Source organism: Lipotes vexillifer, unplaced genomic scaffold (genome assembly GCF_000442215.2).
Source record: "Lipotes vexillifer unplaced genomic scaffold, Lipotes_vexillifer_v1.1 scaffold1403, whole genome shotgun sequence".
Taxonomy (NCBI): Eukaryota; Metazoa; Chordata; class Mammalia; order Artiodactyla; family Lipotidae; genus Lipotes; species Lipotes vexillifer.
This window is the reverse complement of record NW_006775845.1, coordinates 42,651-58,574: the sequence shown is the minus strand read 5'-3', so window position 1 is coordinate 58,574 and position 15,924 is coordinate 42,651. Positions and strand designations below refer to the sequence as shown.

The 15,924-nt window shown below is 35.8% G+C and overlaps 1 protein-coding gene across 1 annotated transcript in view; it reads right to left on the bottom strand.

Annotated features, from left to right (window-relative positions):
• Positions 1-155: 155 nt before the first annotated feature.
• Positions 156-15,924, bottom strand: part of ARSK (arylsulfatase family member K) — a 45,686-nt gene continuing 29,917 nt past the window's right edge. The window contains exons 5-8 of the mRNA XM_007450226.1: positions 14,062-14,233; positions 11,901-12,125; positions 3,041-3,265; positions 156-542 (exon numbers count right to left, since the gene is read on the bottom strand). Of these exons, the coding sequence (XP_007450288.1) occupies positions 253-542; positions 3,041-3,265; positions 11,901-12,125; positions 14,062-14,233 (912 nt within the window). The 3' untranslated portion in view covers positions 156-252. The remainder of the gene's footprint in view (positions 543-3,040; positions 3,266-11,900; positions 12,126-14,061; positions 14,234-15,924) is intronic.

Below are 15,924 nucleotides of genomic sequence, written 5' to 3'. Positions count from 1 at the left end.
ACAACTTTATATTATAGTATTTGATTCTACCCTTTTAATATTTCGGTTAAGTTGTCAGAAGTTTATAAGAACAAGGTCTTGATAGTAATGAGTTTGAAAGTATGTAATTCTATAATGATTGATATTTTATTTTAGAAGAGTACATTCTTTAACTGAAAATCAGTAATTATTAAAACTAATGTTTAAAATGCATAATTATGATATTTTAACATATTTCTATATAGCTCTAGAACAGTATTTTCTTATTTTTGTTCAAATATTTTCTGGATCAGAGTGGATTTTAAGCCACTGATCAATGGCATTTTCATACTTCCTTGGTTCTTTCAGCCAGTCCTGATGCCACCTAAGATTTGCTATGACATTTGAATAGTTTTGCCCTATACTTTGTTTCCACTTGATAAACTGCTCTTTATTGTATCGGTGGACAGAAGCAGAAACCTTAGGGTAGTTTATAATGGAACGAAGCTTCTGATCCAAAGAAGAAGTAACTTCTGGAAATTTCGTAGCAATATTTGTTAGTTCCTCTGGATCTGAGGAAAGATCTGAAAGAAAAAAAAAAAATTGAATACCTCTCAAAATAGTTATGTAACCGAGCAGGACCCTGTGGGTACCTCCGTCAAGTTTATGATTAACCTCCTTATCTGAATCTTTAGTCCTTTTCCTGTTCAAAACTTGTTCTCCTCAAGATTGAGGAGTATCAGAGAAAAGGGGGGAGTTGTAACCGAGCAGGACCCTATGGGGCCTTCCTGGGACGCAAGTTCGTGCGCCTGATGCACAGTGGGGCTAAACACACTGAGATGTCGCAGTTTGGAGCAGAGAAAGGTTTATTGGGTGGCTCATGCCCTAAAACCCCCTGAGCTCCCGAAAGAGTTTCGGCAAAGCATTTTTAAAGGCAGGTTGAGGGAGGGGGCTCGCAGGGTACATGATCGGCTCATGCACAATTCTCTGATTGGCTGATGAGGGAACAGGGTGGTGTCACAGGGCTTAACTTTATCAGTCCTTAGGCTCCATGTGCTCATGGTCATCAAGTAGTTAGAACATCTTCCACTTGGTGGGGGGGTTTCACATCTGTAAAACAACTCAGGAAATGTGCCTCAAATACAGTTATTTAAGTACTTCAGAGAGGAGCTAAAGCAGAGGATATGGGGGAGGGCCTGTCTCAGGAAGGCCCCATAGGGTCCTGCTCTGTTATAATTATCCGCTTAAAAACCATCTTTGAGAATGTCATTACTCTGTGACGAATAACATATTAAAATTTATTTTATTCTCAGTTCTTTTTTTTTTTTCTCAGTTCTTCTTAGTATAGTAAGCTAAAGGACAGTGTAAGTGGAAAAATAATATACCGAAAGTTAAACACCTCTCTAAATGTATGTCCAAATTATCTTCCTTCTTACCATCATCCTGCTATCCCATTTTTTTTTCTTATCTATTCTTAGATGGCTTAGCCACAATTCTTCCTATTTGTGATGCCTTGCTTACTTTGACATGCAAAAAAATATGTATTTATATATATATATATATATATATATATATATATATATGTATGTATATGTATTTATATATATATATATATATATATATATATATATATATATATATATATATATATAATAGTGCTTATATTGTCCCATTTCGACAACCCCAGATGTTCCAGCTGAAGAATTTTTTATATAGTGGAGTCAAATTCTTGCAACTTCACTTACTCCTAGTTTTTTTTGTTTTTGTTTTTTTTTTAGATATATGTTAGCATCCTATGCTTGAATTTTTGAAAATTACATTCATTGATTGTGTCTATTTGAGCAAATAGCCATGGAAATAAAAACTCTCGATCACTATTATCAAGAAAATGATAAATATTTCAGATAACATAAACACCCCTTTTACCTACAATGTAGGAAGACAGAGGATATAACTAGGATGCCAGTCTAATTGGAAAAATGGCAAATCAAAGATCTTGTGACAAGTTACTTAAGACAGTAAATGAACAATTCACAGTGAGGGAAAAACCCCTACAGGCCTATTTGAGTGCATTAGCCAGAAGATCCTGAAGACATTTATGGTTTTGCTAGGTGATTTCAGATGGCACCTCTTTAGGAAAGGGAAGTCAGTGAATAAACCCCAGAGAATACAGTAAAGGCAGGCTCCCCCACTGATTCTTTGACAGGCACACCTCCTTTTTGCAGAACGTAATGAATGAACAAGAGATGTCCATTATTCAACAGACTGAAAACTTAAGGACTTGTTTTGAAGCCAAGAATCTCTTCCTTTTAGAGTTAAGGTGGGGTGGGTGGTCAATCAGTTTGGCCTCTAAAGAATTATTTTGAGTTAATAACTTTGACATTTGTTAACTGGGAAAAAAACTTAGGGAGAAAGGAATATTAAAAATAGCTTTAGCACATATGTTATGTGCAAAAGGAGGGCAAAGGATAAGTAAATGCATAAATCTAATAATGCTGCTTAAAAACAAATTCAGAGTAGTGAATCTAGCAGGCTTTTGTAGGGTGGAAGGAGCATGGATTTTGGAGTCAAACCTGGGTTGAAATCCCAGTTCTGCCACTTCTGAGCTGTGGAACCTTACGCAGGTATCTGAACGCTAGTCTCTGAACTCTAGTCTTCTCTATAAAATAAAGATGATAGTAACATCTTGTAGGGATGGGGTGAACATTAAATAATAAATGTAGAATGTCAGGTTCCATAAGAGAGCAGTTAATTTTCCAGAACAACTGAATCCAAGGTACAATAAGAGGGTGTTGACTACTGATTGGGAAAGATAACCATGAGTATTAGAAGACACCTTGATCAGAGAAAACAATGGTGGCAATCTTGAGACCCAGATCAAAAGCCTCAGGGCACTTGCTTTGGAATTCGGATGCTGATTTGCAAAGAAGCTGCTCCTTACAAGGGCAACCTTTTGTAAACTGGCCTAGCATGAGAAACTGCAGATATTTATTTACATGATTACTGGCTCCCTTGAGCAAATGCTGTGTAGGTCAACTCATTACACATAATCTATACTTAAAAAATATATCAACAAATTTACCAAAGAGTTGAGGCAATACTGAAGCACCATCAGAGTAAGCTATATACTTCCATTGGTTAGTTCGAAGCATGTAGGCGGAAGCGTTTACATTGCATCCATGGAATTCACTCAGAATCCAGGGCGGATGTAGGTTTTTGAATTTTTGTTCATTCTTAAACATTTCTGATGATAATGGCAGCAGAGAGTATCCACTCAGGTTCTGAGGCAGTGGAATTCCAGCAATATCTAAATAACACAGTATTTTAAAATAACTCATTCTTTCATTAGTTGAACATTCATAAATGACATCATTAAAGGTCGCAGAGACTAGAGGCTGTATATGGATTTTTGTAAACAGACTGCCTAGATCCAAATGCTTATTACTCCACTAGACTTGTGACCTTGGGCATGTTATTAACCATTCTGAACCTCAGTTTTGTCATCTGTAAAAGGGGGATAATAATAATGCCTGTATTTCATAGGTTTATTTTAGGTGTAAATACGAAAATTTATGTAAAATTCTGAGAACAGTGTCTGACACATAGGAAACCCTCAACAAATATTAGTTAATATCATAAGTACTTTATTTACAAATGATGGAATGATCACAGGTGTTTTTCAAATTGGTCCCACAGGATATTAACAAGACCTATACGAGAAAGGAGTCTAGTGGTTACATATGTTTGCAAACAGTGGTTAAAATTAAATAAAGCTATTGCTGATGTGTATCATAACCTTCAAGGGTGGTATGTAGTACGCCATCTGTCCCAAAGTTATTTGATGACAGAACATCTTTTTACCCCGAAGTAGCATCTTGAGGAACTAGTATTTTGCAGAACATACGTTTGGAAATCCTGGATTATACTGATTTAGAGAAAAATAATCTATTTTTTCCTTATCAAATATAGACATAGAAAACAATAGCATGAGAAATGTTTAACGTCAAAAAAAGGTTGTATTTAAAAAAAATTGCTTTTAAGGTATTTGTTTGAAACTCAAACTATCTTTTTCCTATTGAAAAATTATCATTGGGAATTCCCTGGTGGTCCAGTGGTTAGGACTCTGTGCTTTCACTGCCATGGGCCCGGTTCAATCCCTGGTCAGGGAACTAAGACCCCGAAAGCCGCGAAAAAAAAAATTACCGTTAATTATGGCTGGGTCCTTGTGATAGTTCCAAAAGGAATCTGTAGTTGCCTCCCCTGCAGCTTTTCTGGTTTCAATGTTCCATGTTTTTAGAAACATTAATTTAGAAATAATTAAATATTTCCAAAGAAAAATAGAATTTAATGTATCTGCAATGCTAGAAATTAAAATTGAATAAGAAAATTAATTTAACTTGACTGTACATATTTGAGGAAAAACAAGTGAATTAAAAGACAATAAGGAAAAATAAAGACAATAAGGAAGTAGACAAAGACCTCTATAAATCTTCTGAAGGTACTTGTTTTACATATAACTTAATTAAAAAATTTGTATCTTCCACTTCCTTGGAAGGAGCATATTACAAGTACTAATATTCTGCCAACCAATCATCTTCAGGGACTTTTTTGAGAAAGAGTGAAAGAACAAGTGAAGGAAGGAAGGAAAGAAAGAGAAGTATTTCAGAGATAACTGGTTAAAAACAAAAGAAGGAGCAAAGATGTTAAAGACGATGTGCACGAGAGAAAAAGATGGCCCAAGACGAAACTTATTGAGCTACAAGACAGTAGGCTACTTACTGTAAGGATAGAAAGTAGCCAGGGAATAGGCTGGGTGGGGCTGGTCTGTGTGTCAGCCGTCAGGGGGCACCACTGCGAGGCAGAGGAAGGGAGAGAAGAGGGCTTTAAAGATGGCTGGGAAGCAGGGACCAACTGGCAGATACCCATGACTGGGAAGTTCCTGTATTCGGCAGTTTAGTCACCTTTAATACTTAGAAATACCTTATTTCAGATCTGTTCTTAGCCTAATTTTCCTAAAGAAGCTTGTTAGGCTAAGAAAATTTTAAAAATTCTGCTATGTTTATGTGAGAAGTCAGTATTAAACTAGGATGAGTCCATTTAAGTATTAATTTTTTTTTACTCAAAAAAGAACCCCCCAGCATCTAACAAACTAGGTGCTGTTCCAGGTGTAGGGCAACAACAGTGAACGAAGCAGATAAGCTCTCTCAGACTCTTGGAGCTTACCTTCTAATGTGGGGAGACAGACAAATATGTCAGATGGTGATAAGCGCAGTGAAGAAAAATAAAGCAGGATCAGGGGAATCGAGAACGATGGCAGGTATGTGTTTATGTGCTGTGCTATATAGTGTGGTCAGGGAAGGCCTCTCTGATGAGTTGACATAGACAGAGACCTGAGAAAGGGCTAGATGAGCTCAATAGATACCTGCATGGGGAGGAAGGGCATTCTCCCAGGGAATAGCAACTGTAAACGCCCTGAGGCAGGAAGCTGCTTCATTCCGTTCCCCAAACACAAAGGAGTCCAGCGTGGCTGGAGCAGAGTAAGTGAGAGGTAAAATTCTACAAGATGTGTTAGATAGGGGAGGAGATGATGTAGGACTCTCAGGCCCAATTAAGAGATTCTCGATTTTACTCTAAGTGATTTTGAGCAGAATCGTGACATGGTTTGACAGTAACTACTGTATGGTGAATTGATTAAAAGTGAGTACGGGCAGAAGGAAAGAATTAGGAAGCTATTGCAGGAGTTCAGGCAAGTGATAATGTGACTTGTTTCCTGTCTAGGATCAGTAGAATAATACACCTTTGTAAATTGATGTTGAAGAATAAAATCCTTGTCAAATATCCACAGTATTTAATAAATATGTATTTAATATTTATTAAATTTTCTGTGCTTTGGGAAACTGTGTATTCATTTTTCATATGTTTATCAATTATGTCCTTAAAAGCACTTCAGCTTAAACTGCTTTTCAGAAAGCTCTTTGATCTTTGTTTAAAACCATTTTTCATGTTTTTTTCTTCTGGAAAATCTATCGTTAGAATTCCATGTTAAGCAAGTTTCATCATTCTTGGCAGTAGAAGCAAATATTAGTAGTAACTGCATTATTCTTAATAAAATGACTTAAATTTAAAACAGTAATCAAATGGGTAAAAATGCAGACCTGGATATTTGTGATGGTCTCCTGAAGAAAGATAAGCTTATATTTCTTCCCAGAGTGTATGGGTAGATAAGGGATTAGCCTGGTATGGCAATGATGCAAGCTATGTACATTTTTTAGGGCATACCTAAGAAGAATAAAAAATATTAATGATAATAATATCTAACATTTAATTGTTTACCATGTTCCAGTCATTGTTCTAAGCTATAGAATAGCCACTATTATTTCTATTTTATTGATAAGAAAACTGAAGACCAGAGATGTTAAGTTACTGGCCTAAGGGTGTACAGTTGGTAAATACTGAAGGAGGATTTGAATTTAGGCAGTCTTGACTCCAGGATGTCTGGACTCTTCTATACTGCTCCTCAAGTCTTGCTTTACTGTAGTTATTCAACTTCCCAATATTTTTCAGCCAATAAAAACAAAATAGTCTATGTAGAATGACCCTCCCAACCCTCCACTAAGACCCTGTGATAAGGAGGGTTTTGCAATTTAAATCACTAGCAATGAAGCATTCTTTTAAACACAACTGCATTTTTATACAATTACATTTTCACAATTCAAAAAAATTCTGGATTTATCCTTTATGTGGAAAGAAGTTAGGTGTTTTACAAAAAAAGGCCAACTATTAATGAAAAAAATTCACCTGAAAATAAGAAGTTTAAAAGAGAAAGTCCAAACAATTTTAATTTAAAAGTGAGATTACCTTTATTTCTAACTGAGCTAAAGGATGTTGATACTAGATTATTAGAGAAGAAAATATTTGGGGGAGTAATTTTTTAAAAATTTATTGAAGTATAGTGTGCTAATTTCTGCTGTATGGCAAAGTGATTCATATATATATATATAATATATATATACACACACACATTCTTTTTCATATTCTTTTCCATTACGGTTTATCACAGGTTGGGGAGCAATTTTTAAAGAATAATCTATTCAATAATGATATCAACTTTAATAGTATAAAGAATTCCTATTCATAAAATGGCACTCTTCTGCCAGTACTAGAAAATGATAATGTGATAGGACCTACAAAGATACACAGACTAAGAATACTCTTCCTACTTTATCATAAAATATCATTTTATAGAAAATAATCACTCTTCTAAAATACCTTTAAAAACTATTTGTAAATTCAGACCTTTTAATAAATGCATTGTACCATCTTAAATTTCAACAAGCTCTTTATAGTAAGGTAGGTTTATTAAAACAGGAATCCCAGTTGGTTTTTCCTATTTAATATCTTTCTATTTAAGGTTTTCTGAATCACCATCTTTTATACATTTCTAAGGTCCATAGAATGGAAGGGAAGAGGAAGTCTGGCTTGAGGCTTTGATCTGAGAAATTTAATCCCATACTCTTGTGTATAAATTGGATTCGTACAAAACAATACAGCTGTGGCTAAGGTAATAAAGAAAGGACCTTCGGAATTCTAAGAATAGATTATATTTTATATCTATTTTAAGCTCCTAGTTGGTTAGAAGAATCACAAAATAAGAAGTCCTTCGTAGATACTTTATCAAAATCTATTTATTAAGCTTAGGAAAAATAGAATACACTGTCCCACAGGTCAAATTTTAGAGTTACTAATCACTACTAAAGGTACTGATAGCTTTAAACTCTTCTAGAACTAAGTAATTTCATTTTACAAGGTTGAATTAAACATCAGATTAAACATAGACCATCAGAATTATCTTTGCCTTATTGATTGGTAAGGCTGTTCAACAAGGCAACAGACTCAGTTTATGCTAATCCTGGTGTAATTGTTTTTTTTTGTTTGTTTTTTGTTTTAAAGAAATATCTGGGAGTTTTTTTGTTTGTTTAAGTTTATTTATTTATTTTTGGCCGCGTTGGGTCTTTGCTGCTACGAGCAGGCTTTCTTGAGTTGCGGTGAGCATGCTTCTCATTGTGGTGGCTTCTCTTGCTGCGGAGCACGGGCTCTAGACACACGGGCTTCAGTAGTTGTGGCCCGCGGGCTTAGTTGCTCCATGGCATGTGGGATCTTCCCGGACCAGGGCTCGAACCTGTGTCCCCTGCATTGGCAGGTGGATTCTTAACCCCTGAGCCACCAGGGAAGTCCCTGGTGTAATTGTTAATAGTATCCTTTTACTCTAAAAAATGGGCTGATCTGGACAATAAATTAGATAGATACCTTATCTCAATAAACAACAAACCAAACCAAAACAAAAAAATTTTATACGGTTTTAGAGCCTACACTTTCTTTTCAGTAATACATGGGAGCCATTTCCATGTATCATTTCACTTTTTAAAACAAAATTGACTAATTTTTACCCAGTTCATTACTACTAGGTATTCATACTGTTTCTAATTCTTTAATATAACATCATAATACAATAATATCCATGGAGATAAATCTTTTTGTATATCTATAGGTTAATTTCTAAAATTGGAATTTTCTAGGTCAAAATGTATGCATATTTCTAAGTAATTTGGAATGTAATGCCACATTTGCCTCCAGGAAATCTGTGCCAGTTTATACTCCCAACAGCAGAATATGAGAAGGCCTATTTCCAATATAAGCTTTTCTACTGTTTAAAAATCTTTGCAAACTCTATGTGTGAAAGAAAAATGGTATCTTCTTCTTTTAATATTTTTCTGACTACTGAGTTTGAATCTCTGAAAATAGCCATTTGTGTCTCTTCTGTTGTGAATTGCTTATTTATATATTTTGGTCAATTTGTTAATAGGGTATGTCTCTTTCTCTTATAGATTTGTGAGAGTTCTATTAATATTAACCTTTTATCACTTGTAAAAGGTTAATTTTAGGTAAATAATGTTACAATGCTGTTTCCTGGCTCCAGCATAAGGTTCTTGTTGAATCCCCCTTGCATCATTCTCTTTCTACCTTATCTCTGGTTAACATCTGGTTAATAGGATGTTTCAGTGGATTTTTTTGTCTTTTTTTTTTTTTTTTGCGGTACGCGGGCCTCTCACTGTTGTGGCCTCTCCAGTTGCGGAGCACAGGCTCCAGACGCGCAGGCTCAGCGGCCATGGCTCACGGGCCCAGCCGCTCCACGGCATGTGGGATCTTCCCAGACCGGGGCACGAACCCGTGTCCTCTGCATCGGCAGGCGGACCCTCAACCACTGCGCCACCAGGGAAGCCCCTGTTTCGGTGTTTTATATAAAGATCCATGCATAGATATTCTCTGTAGTCTCCTCCGCCAATCATATAAATGTAACTTTTCCGTTTTCATAATAAAAATGTTCATTATGAAACATATTAAGCCTTGAAATGTTAATTTCCAGTTTAGAACTGGAGAGACACTAATTTTTGGCTTTACTTACTTTAGTTGGGCAGGTCTAATCAACACATGATCAAAATGCTGTTAATAAAACATGTTCTGCTGGGAAATGTGACTCAGAAGGACTCTATTACCAAACATCAGTCAAAGATAAAAACAAAACAAAAAAATCTATGTAGAACTATGAGTTTTAAAAAATTGTAATAATTGACAAATTATAGGGAAAAAATCTACAATTTCAGGGAACCTACATAATTTCCAGAAGAGTGGGGAAGGAATGCAAAGGGGTTTCTGGGAATGCTTTGTTTGGCTAAAGAAGTGCTAATTGTCAAGTAACATAAACTAGGCAGGGACAGGCAGGTTGTCCCTCTATGTGGATAAATGAAAATTCCCTCATTCCAAACAACTTTATTTAGTATTTTCTTATATAATCTGTTAAGATATATACATTGTGAAATCTTCCAGTTTGCAGATGACTTTTAACTTTTATGATGTATGAAATGGCAAGTAATGATAATGGTGTATCAAGACTGTAGAGAAGAAAATTTGCATTATAGGCAAATATAAAACAATATTCAAAGAAAAATGATTTAACAGTGCATATTAATCAACTAACATATAAAGTGACAGATGAGTAGGAATAGACTAGAACTCACTGCAGACAGATACTGGATTATTTAGCTGCTACAGTCAAAAAGACAAACAAAATGCCAAATATCACTATGAAATATATTGAGGGAAAACTGAGATCATCCCAACCTTTAATAATCTTTTGCAGTTCTGATGAGTGTACCTCAAGAAGGCAGAACAAGGATAAAAAGTTACGCAAATTTGGAAATGGGGTAGGGGAAGTTCTATAAGGAAAAACTAAGGGAGGAAACTGTAAAGAAATGCCACTGTAAAAGAAGCATATACTGCTAAAGCTACAAGGATGATAATAAGAGAGACACTTAAAATATTTAAAATAAGACACTTAAAATAAGAGAGACACTTAAAACACAATTGCACATACATTTCTTATAAAAACAGAAATGAGGTGAGGGGAGGGATAGTTAGGGAGTTTGGGATCAACACGTATACACTGCTATATTTAAAATGGATAACCAACAAGGACTTACTATATAGCACAGGGAACTCTGCTCAATATTCTATAATAACCTAAATGGGAAAAGAATTTGAAAAAGAATAGATACATGTATATGTATAACTGAATCACTTTGTTGTGTACCGGAAACTAACACAACATTGTTAATCAACTATACTCCAATGTAAAATAAAAAGTTAAAAAAAAAAAACAGAAATGAGGAAAAGTAATAGGAATTGCCTGGAAATTGATAGAGCCAGAAAGTGGCAGAGACGTGGCTGTGTGATAATTGCTTTGGGACAAAGGGGAACCAGCAAATGATGAGTAAGAAACTGAAGAGATTAAAAATATACATCAGGCAAAAGAACAACAAAGAAGTGTGCCCAAATATACAAGAGATGTGAAATAAAAGACAAAAGGAGGGCACTGATTTTTTTTTTGACTGCACAGCTTGTGGGATCTTAGTTCCCCAACCAGGGATTGAACCTAGGTCCTCGGCAGTGAGAGCTCGGAGTCCTAACCACTGGACTGCCAGGGAATTCCAGGCACTGATTTAAATTAACTGTAAAGAAATTTAAGACCCTGTAATAGTCTTTAGTTAAATGAAGGGAAAGACTTTGTAGCAGAAAAAAGGAGATAAAAAGAACTTTCTTATTTCTTTAATTTCCAGACACATGTTTGTTTCGCATTTTGATATGTACATATTAAACACATATGTCTTATGCTGTGTTAGCTTTTTCTTTCACCAAAATCTATTTATAAATTGATGGTACTTTTTGCAGTTTATGGTGCCTTCAAACAGAGTATTTAGATGTTACTGAATTTAAATGTTACTGAATTTAAGGTACTCTTCTAAATTAGAAACAGTTCTATATAACTTCTGAATTTACGATGGCTTTATTCTTGTATCTTTAACAAAAACTGCTAACTACCCATATCCAAATGTTGCTGTTCTAGACCTATGGTTATGCTAATAGACATTAGAAGCTAGTAAAATAAATAGTACAGAACAATCTAAATATTCTGGGGAGAAATATGTTCATAGCATCAACATTAAGGGACATTTGTAACATTGTAAAAAAATTAGTAGTTTCAAAGTGGATGGAATAATCCAGAAGGGAAATGCTTACATTTTAGGTAGGTGGTGGTAGAGAATCAAATGATACACAAATCATATCTATAAAGTTATAGGCCTGAATATCATATGTGGCTTTATTGTCATATCCTGGTTGTGAATCTTTTGAAGGAAAAATGACTAGAGTAAGTGAAGGCCAAAGGAACCTGAGAAATATTATCCTCATTTTTCAGATATGGATTTGACTCACAGTTAAATGAGCTGGTCAAGGATTATGAACAAGTCAGCAGGGCCTCTGACTATTTTGCTTATTCATTTTCCAGTATTATTACAAATAAATATTTACATAATTGCATTACTTACCAAGCATAGTAGGGTAAATATCCACAAGAGAAACCACATTTGATACTTGTAGGTTGGTCTTAATTCCCGGTCCCATGATCAAGAGTGGGACATGGGCGCTAGCTTCGTACATACTCATTTTATAAAACTGACGATGTTCCATGGCCAGCTCTCCGTGGTCTGAGGTGTATATGACAATAGTTTTCTGAAGAAGATCTAACTGGTGAAGAGCCAAAATAATTTCACCTGTAATATAAATCAAGGTAAATCTTAATTAGCTTTTAGCTCATGTTTTATTCTATCACAATAAGTTCATAACAACTCTACCCTCTAAGAGTTTGTCAGGATGCTTCTTAACATCAGAATGTTATCTACTGTTCTTTTTTTTTTAAATAAATTTATGTATTTATTTAGGCTGCGTTGGGTCTTTGTTGCTGTGTGTGGGCTTTCTCTAGTTGCGGCGAGAGGGGGCTACTATTTGTTGCGGTACGCGGGCTTCTTATTGTGGAGGCTTCTCTTCTTGCGGAGCACTGGGTCTAGGCACGCAGGCTCAGTAGCTGTGGCTCGCGGCTCTAGAGCGCAGGCTCAGTAGTTGTGGCACCCGGACTTAGTTGCCCCACGGCACGTGGGATCTTCCTGGATCAGGGCTCGAACCGTGTCCCCTGCATTGGCAGGCGGATTCTTAACCACCGAGCCACCAGGGAAGCCCTATCTACTGTTCTTAAGTAACTTATGCCAGAGTTCATGTGCCTGCTTCTCAGTGGATGGACTAAAGAGAGGAAGGAGAAAATACAATACCCATAGGATAAGTTTCTTTATTTGGAGATCATGCTGGCTTGCTTTCTATGTTTCTGTCAGACAGTGGGCGAAAACATTACCCCCAGGTGACTCAAATGAGAAACGAAAGACAAGCCTGGATGTCAGCACTGTGCATGTCTCATGAAAGGACTGCTATCACCATCGACCCACAATTCCTGCCCAGCGGGAGGTGATAAAAGTGTCAGAACCCCTCCTCCTGCTACCCTTTCTCTCAAATTCCCAGTCACCAGATCATGCCCATGAAGCTGGCTGAGTGTTATGGAAATCCTACCTTTGAAAAAGAGCTGGAAGCAGTACAGATGGTATGTGCATGTGATTTGGCATATTCTTGGGCAGTAAAATTTCTCTGACCACTCCCTCTCTCTAAGTGACGTGAAACTTCCTCCTCATTGCAATTAAGAGAACACAGTAAGGCATAGTCCAGAGAGAAGCATCATCTCTACTTTGGCAGTTTCTGAATCTGGTCTACAGGAGTCTGTATTATTAAAAAAAAAAAAAAAAAAACCCACAAAACCCACAGGTGATTCTGAGGTCCAGTCAGATTTGAGACCCACAGCTCAGGAGTTATTTACGGAGTTCAGACCATCAGGGCACCAGGGTCTTTCAGCTGGACAACAGTAATTGCTTCCTAATTAGTTTTCTTGCCTCCACTCCTCTTTCCCCTTCATAATATCCCTTGTAGCACTCTGGTGGCTATCTTTCTAAAATATCTGATCATGTCACACCCCAGCTTAAAACTTTCCCACAGCTTCCCACTGTCTAATTCTTGAGCAAGTTCAGCACCTTCAGCTACCCCCTAGACCTTTACCTTTCACAGTCCTAACTCCCTAATTCAATATAATTCTGGATCAATGTACATGGGGAAACTGATTTCAGCTTTAGTTAAGCCTTGCTCTAAACGGCCTACGGAGAATGGATTTGTTTTACACTTATTACATGTCTGGGAGAAGTCAAAAGGTTCTACATCTCATCTGTTTCATCTCCTAGAACCCAAGATGCCTTATAATTAACTGTGTTTGGCTGAATACTGATTCCTGATTAAATCCAGCAAAACGTTTTGTTTCCAAAAGATGATAGTTTTCTATGACCTTTTAATATATATATATATGAACAAATCTAAGTATCTGTTAATTTATGAATAATTAAGATATAAAGGACTTTTATTCTACTATTAATAATGCAAAATTATCCAATTTTTATATGTGTCAGGAATCTTATAATTCTAAGTCTGAAGTATCTCAGCAACTGTTGTAATAAATTTTCTGAGGATGTTCATACAAGTCACCAACCAGCATAATCACAGTTTGTTGGAAAAATATTATACTTTTTCCTCATATGATTGCTTTTTAATTGTACCACTTACCAAGCATAGCATCTGTCTCAGCACACATAGCGTAATAAAATGCTCTAATATCCTTAATTTCTTTTTCTGTAAACTTCCCAGTGCAGTTTTTGGTATAAGAAGAGTAATAATCTATAGGGTGCATTTCTGACAGAGGTGACCACTTTGGGATTTTGATGGCATCATAGGACACCTAAAAAGGGGAGAAAAGCAAAGTTGTAATATTCCTCCCTTCCAACAAGAATATATGGTAAACTAGACAAAGTTTAATTACTTAGGTTAGTAGAAAAGCATGGTTGTGAGTTATGTAAAGAAAATAGTAAATCAAATACATAAATTAGGAACAGATTGTTAGTATTCCCAGTAACAACAAAAGGTATATATCAATATCTGTATATATAGTAAGACAGTTGTGAAATTATTTTAAAGATTATATATATCAATGAAAAGCATGAGCTATATTAGACAGTATTCTAATCCATAAGTGTCTAATCATTTTAATATAGTTGTGTGATCAATTCAGAACTTCAGAATCAGTAACCTAAGAATCTAGACTCCTTTTTCCCAGTAGTTCACTAGTAAAAATGCCAATATCTAGTGAATAGCCAAGTGTTTGTTAAGAACAAATACAACTTTTTAATACATATAAATGCTTACAGTTTTGGTGAAAACCATTAAGACTAGACTTAAGTCATACATATCTTCTAGTCATGTAGCTTTAATAAACTCAAATATCGACTTAAATTATTCGACTCATTTCATTAGGCTAGTACTGACTCCTGACAAGTTTTTTAAGATAGAGCCAGTTGGAACTTTTAATTTAATTTATTTATATTTTAAAATTTTTATTGGAGTATAGTTAATTTACAATGTTGTTACTTTCTGCTGTACAGCAAAGTGAATCAGTTATACGTATATACACTCTTTTTTTAGATTCTTTTGCCATATGGGCCATTACTGAGTATTGAGTAGAGTTCCCTATGCTATACAGTAGGTCCTTATTAGTTATCTATTTTATATACAGTAGTGTGTATATGTCAATCCCCATCTCCCAATTTGTCCCTCCCCCACTTACCCCCTGGTAACCATAAGTTTGTTTTCTATATCTGCAACTCTACTTCTGTTTTGTAAATAAGGAACTTTTTAAGAAGACATGAAGTATCTAAAACTTTGACATTGTTTCCTTTAAAATAGGGTGCACTACATAGTGTTTCTGGATAGAGGTTTTAAAGTAACTTAAATTTGATTTAAGGTGACACACTTCAAAACACAGGCAGTCTTCGCTTTACATGGTTCAGGTATGCACAGATATCAGTTACCACAGCTTAGTTAAATAGCACCAGTTCCCCAACAACAGGGTTCAAATTTTAATTACTGTTAACCAAAATTTCAGAAATGGAGACCTGATTGAAATAAAAATGTGTTTATGTGGGGTTTGTTAGGACTGAAGCCCAAGAGACATGGATTCAAGAAGCACTTTGCAGTGTTCCATAGGACTATACAATGGGAGAGGCTTATAAAGGCAAAAAGCTGCAAGGCCACAGTTAGTTACATGAGTTGTTTATCAAGAATTATAATTGGAGTTGATGAGAAGTAAGGATGCTTAGGTTGTTTGGGGTCTGAAATGTTTGCATAGTTACAAGGGGAGACCTTGAGACCGTAAGGCTGCAGCTGGCAGGTGTTGTTCTGAATACAGCTGGTGGTGTCCCTGGGCCTGGTACAGTTCAAAGAAAGTTCAAGTTTTCAGTGGTGCAGAGATGTGTCTGAAACCAGATCCTCAATGGCTGCTCGACTCGTTTGTATGCCTGACTCTGACTGCTCTATTATCATATAAATTTGTCATCATTACCCAGGTATATTAACTGCGAGTTATTGCATAAAGTA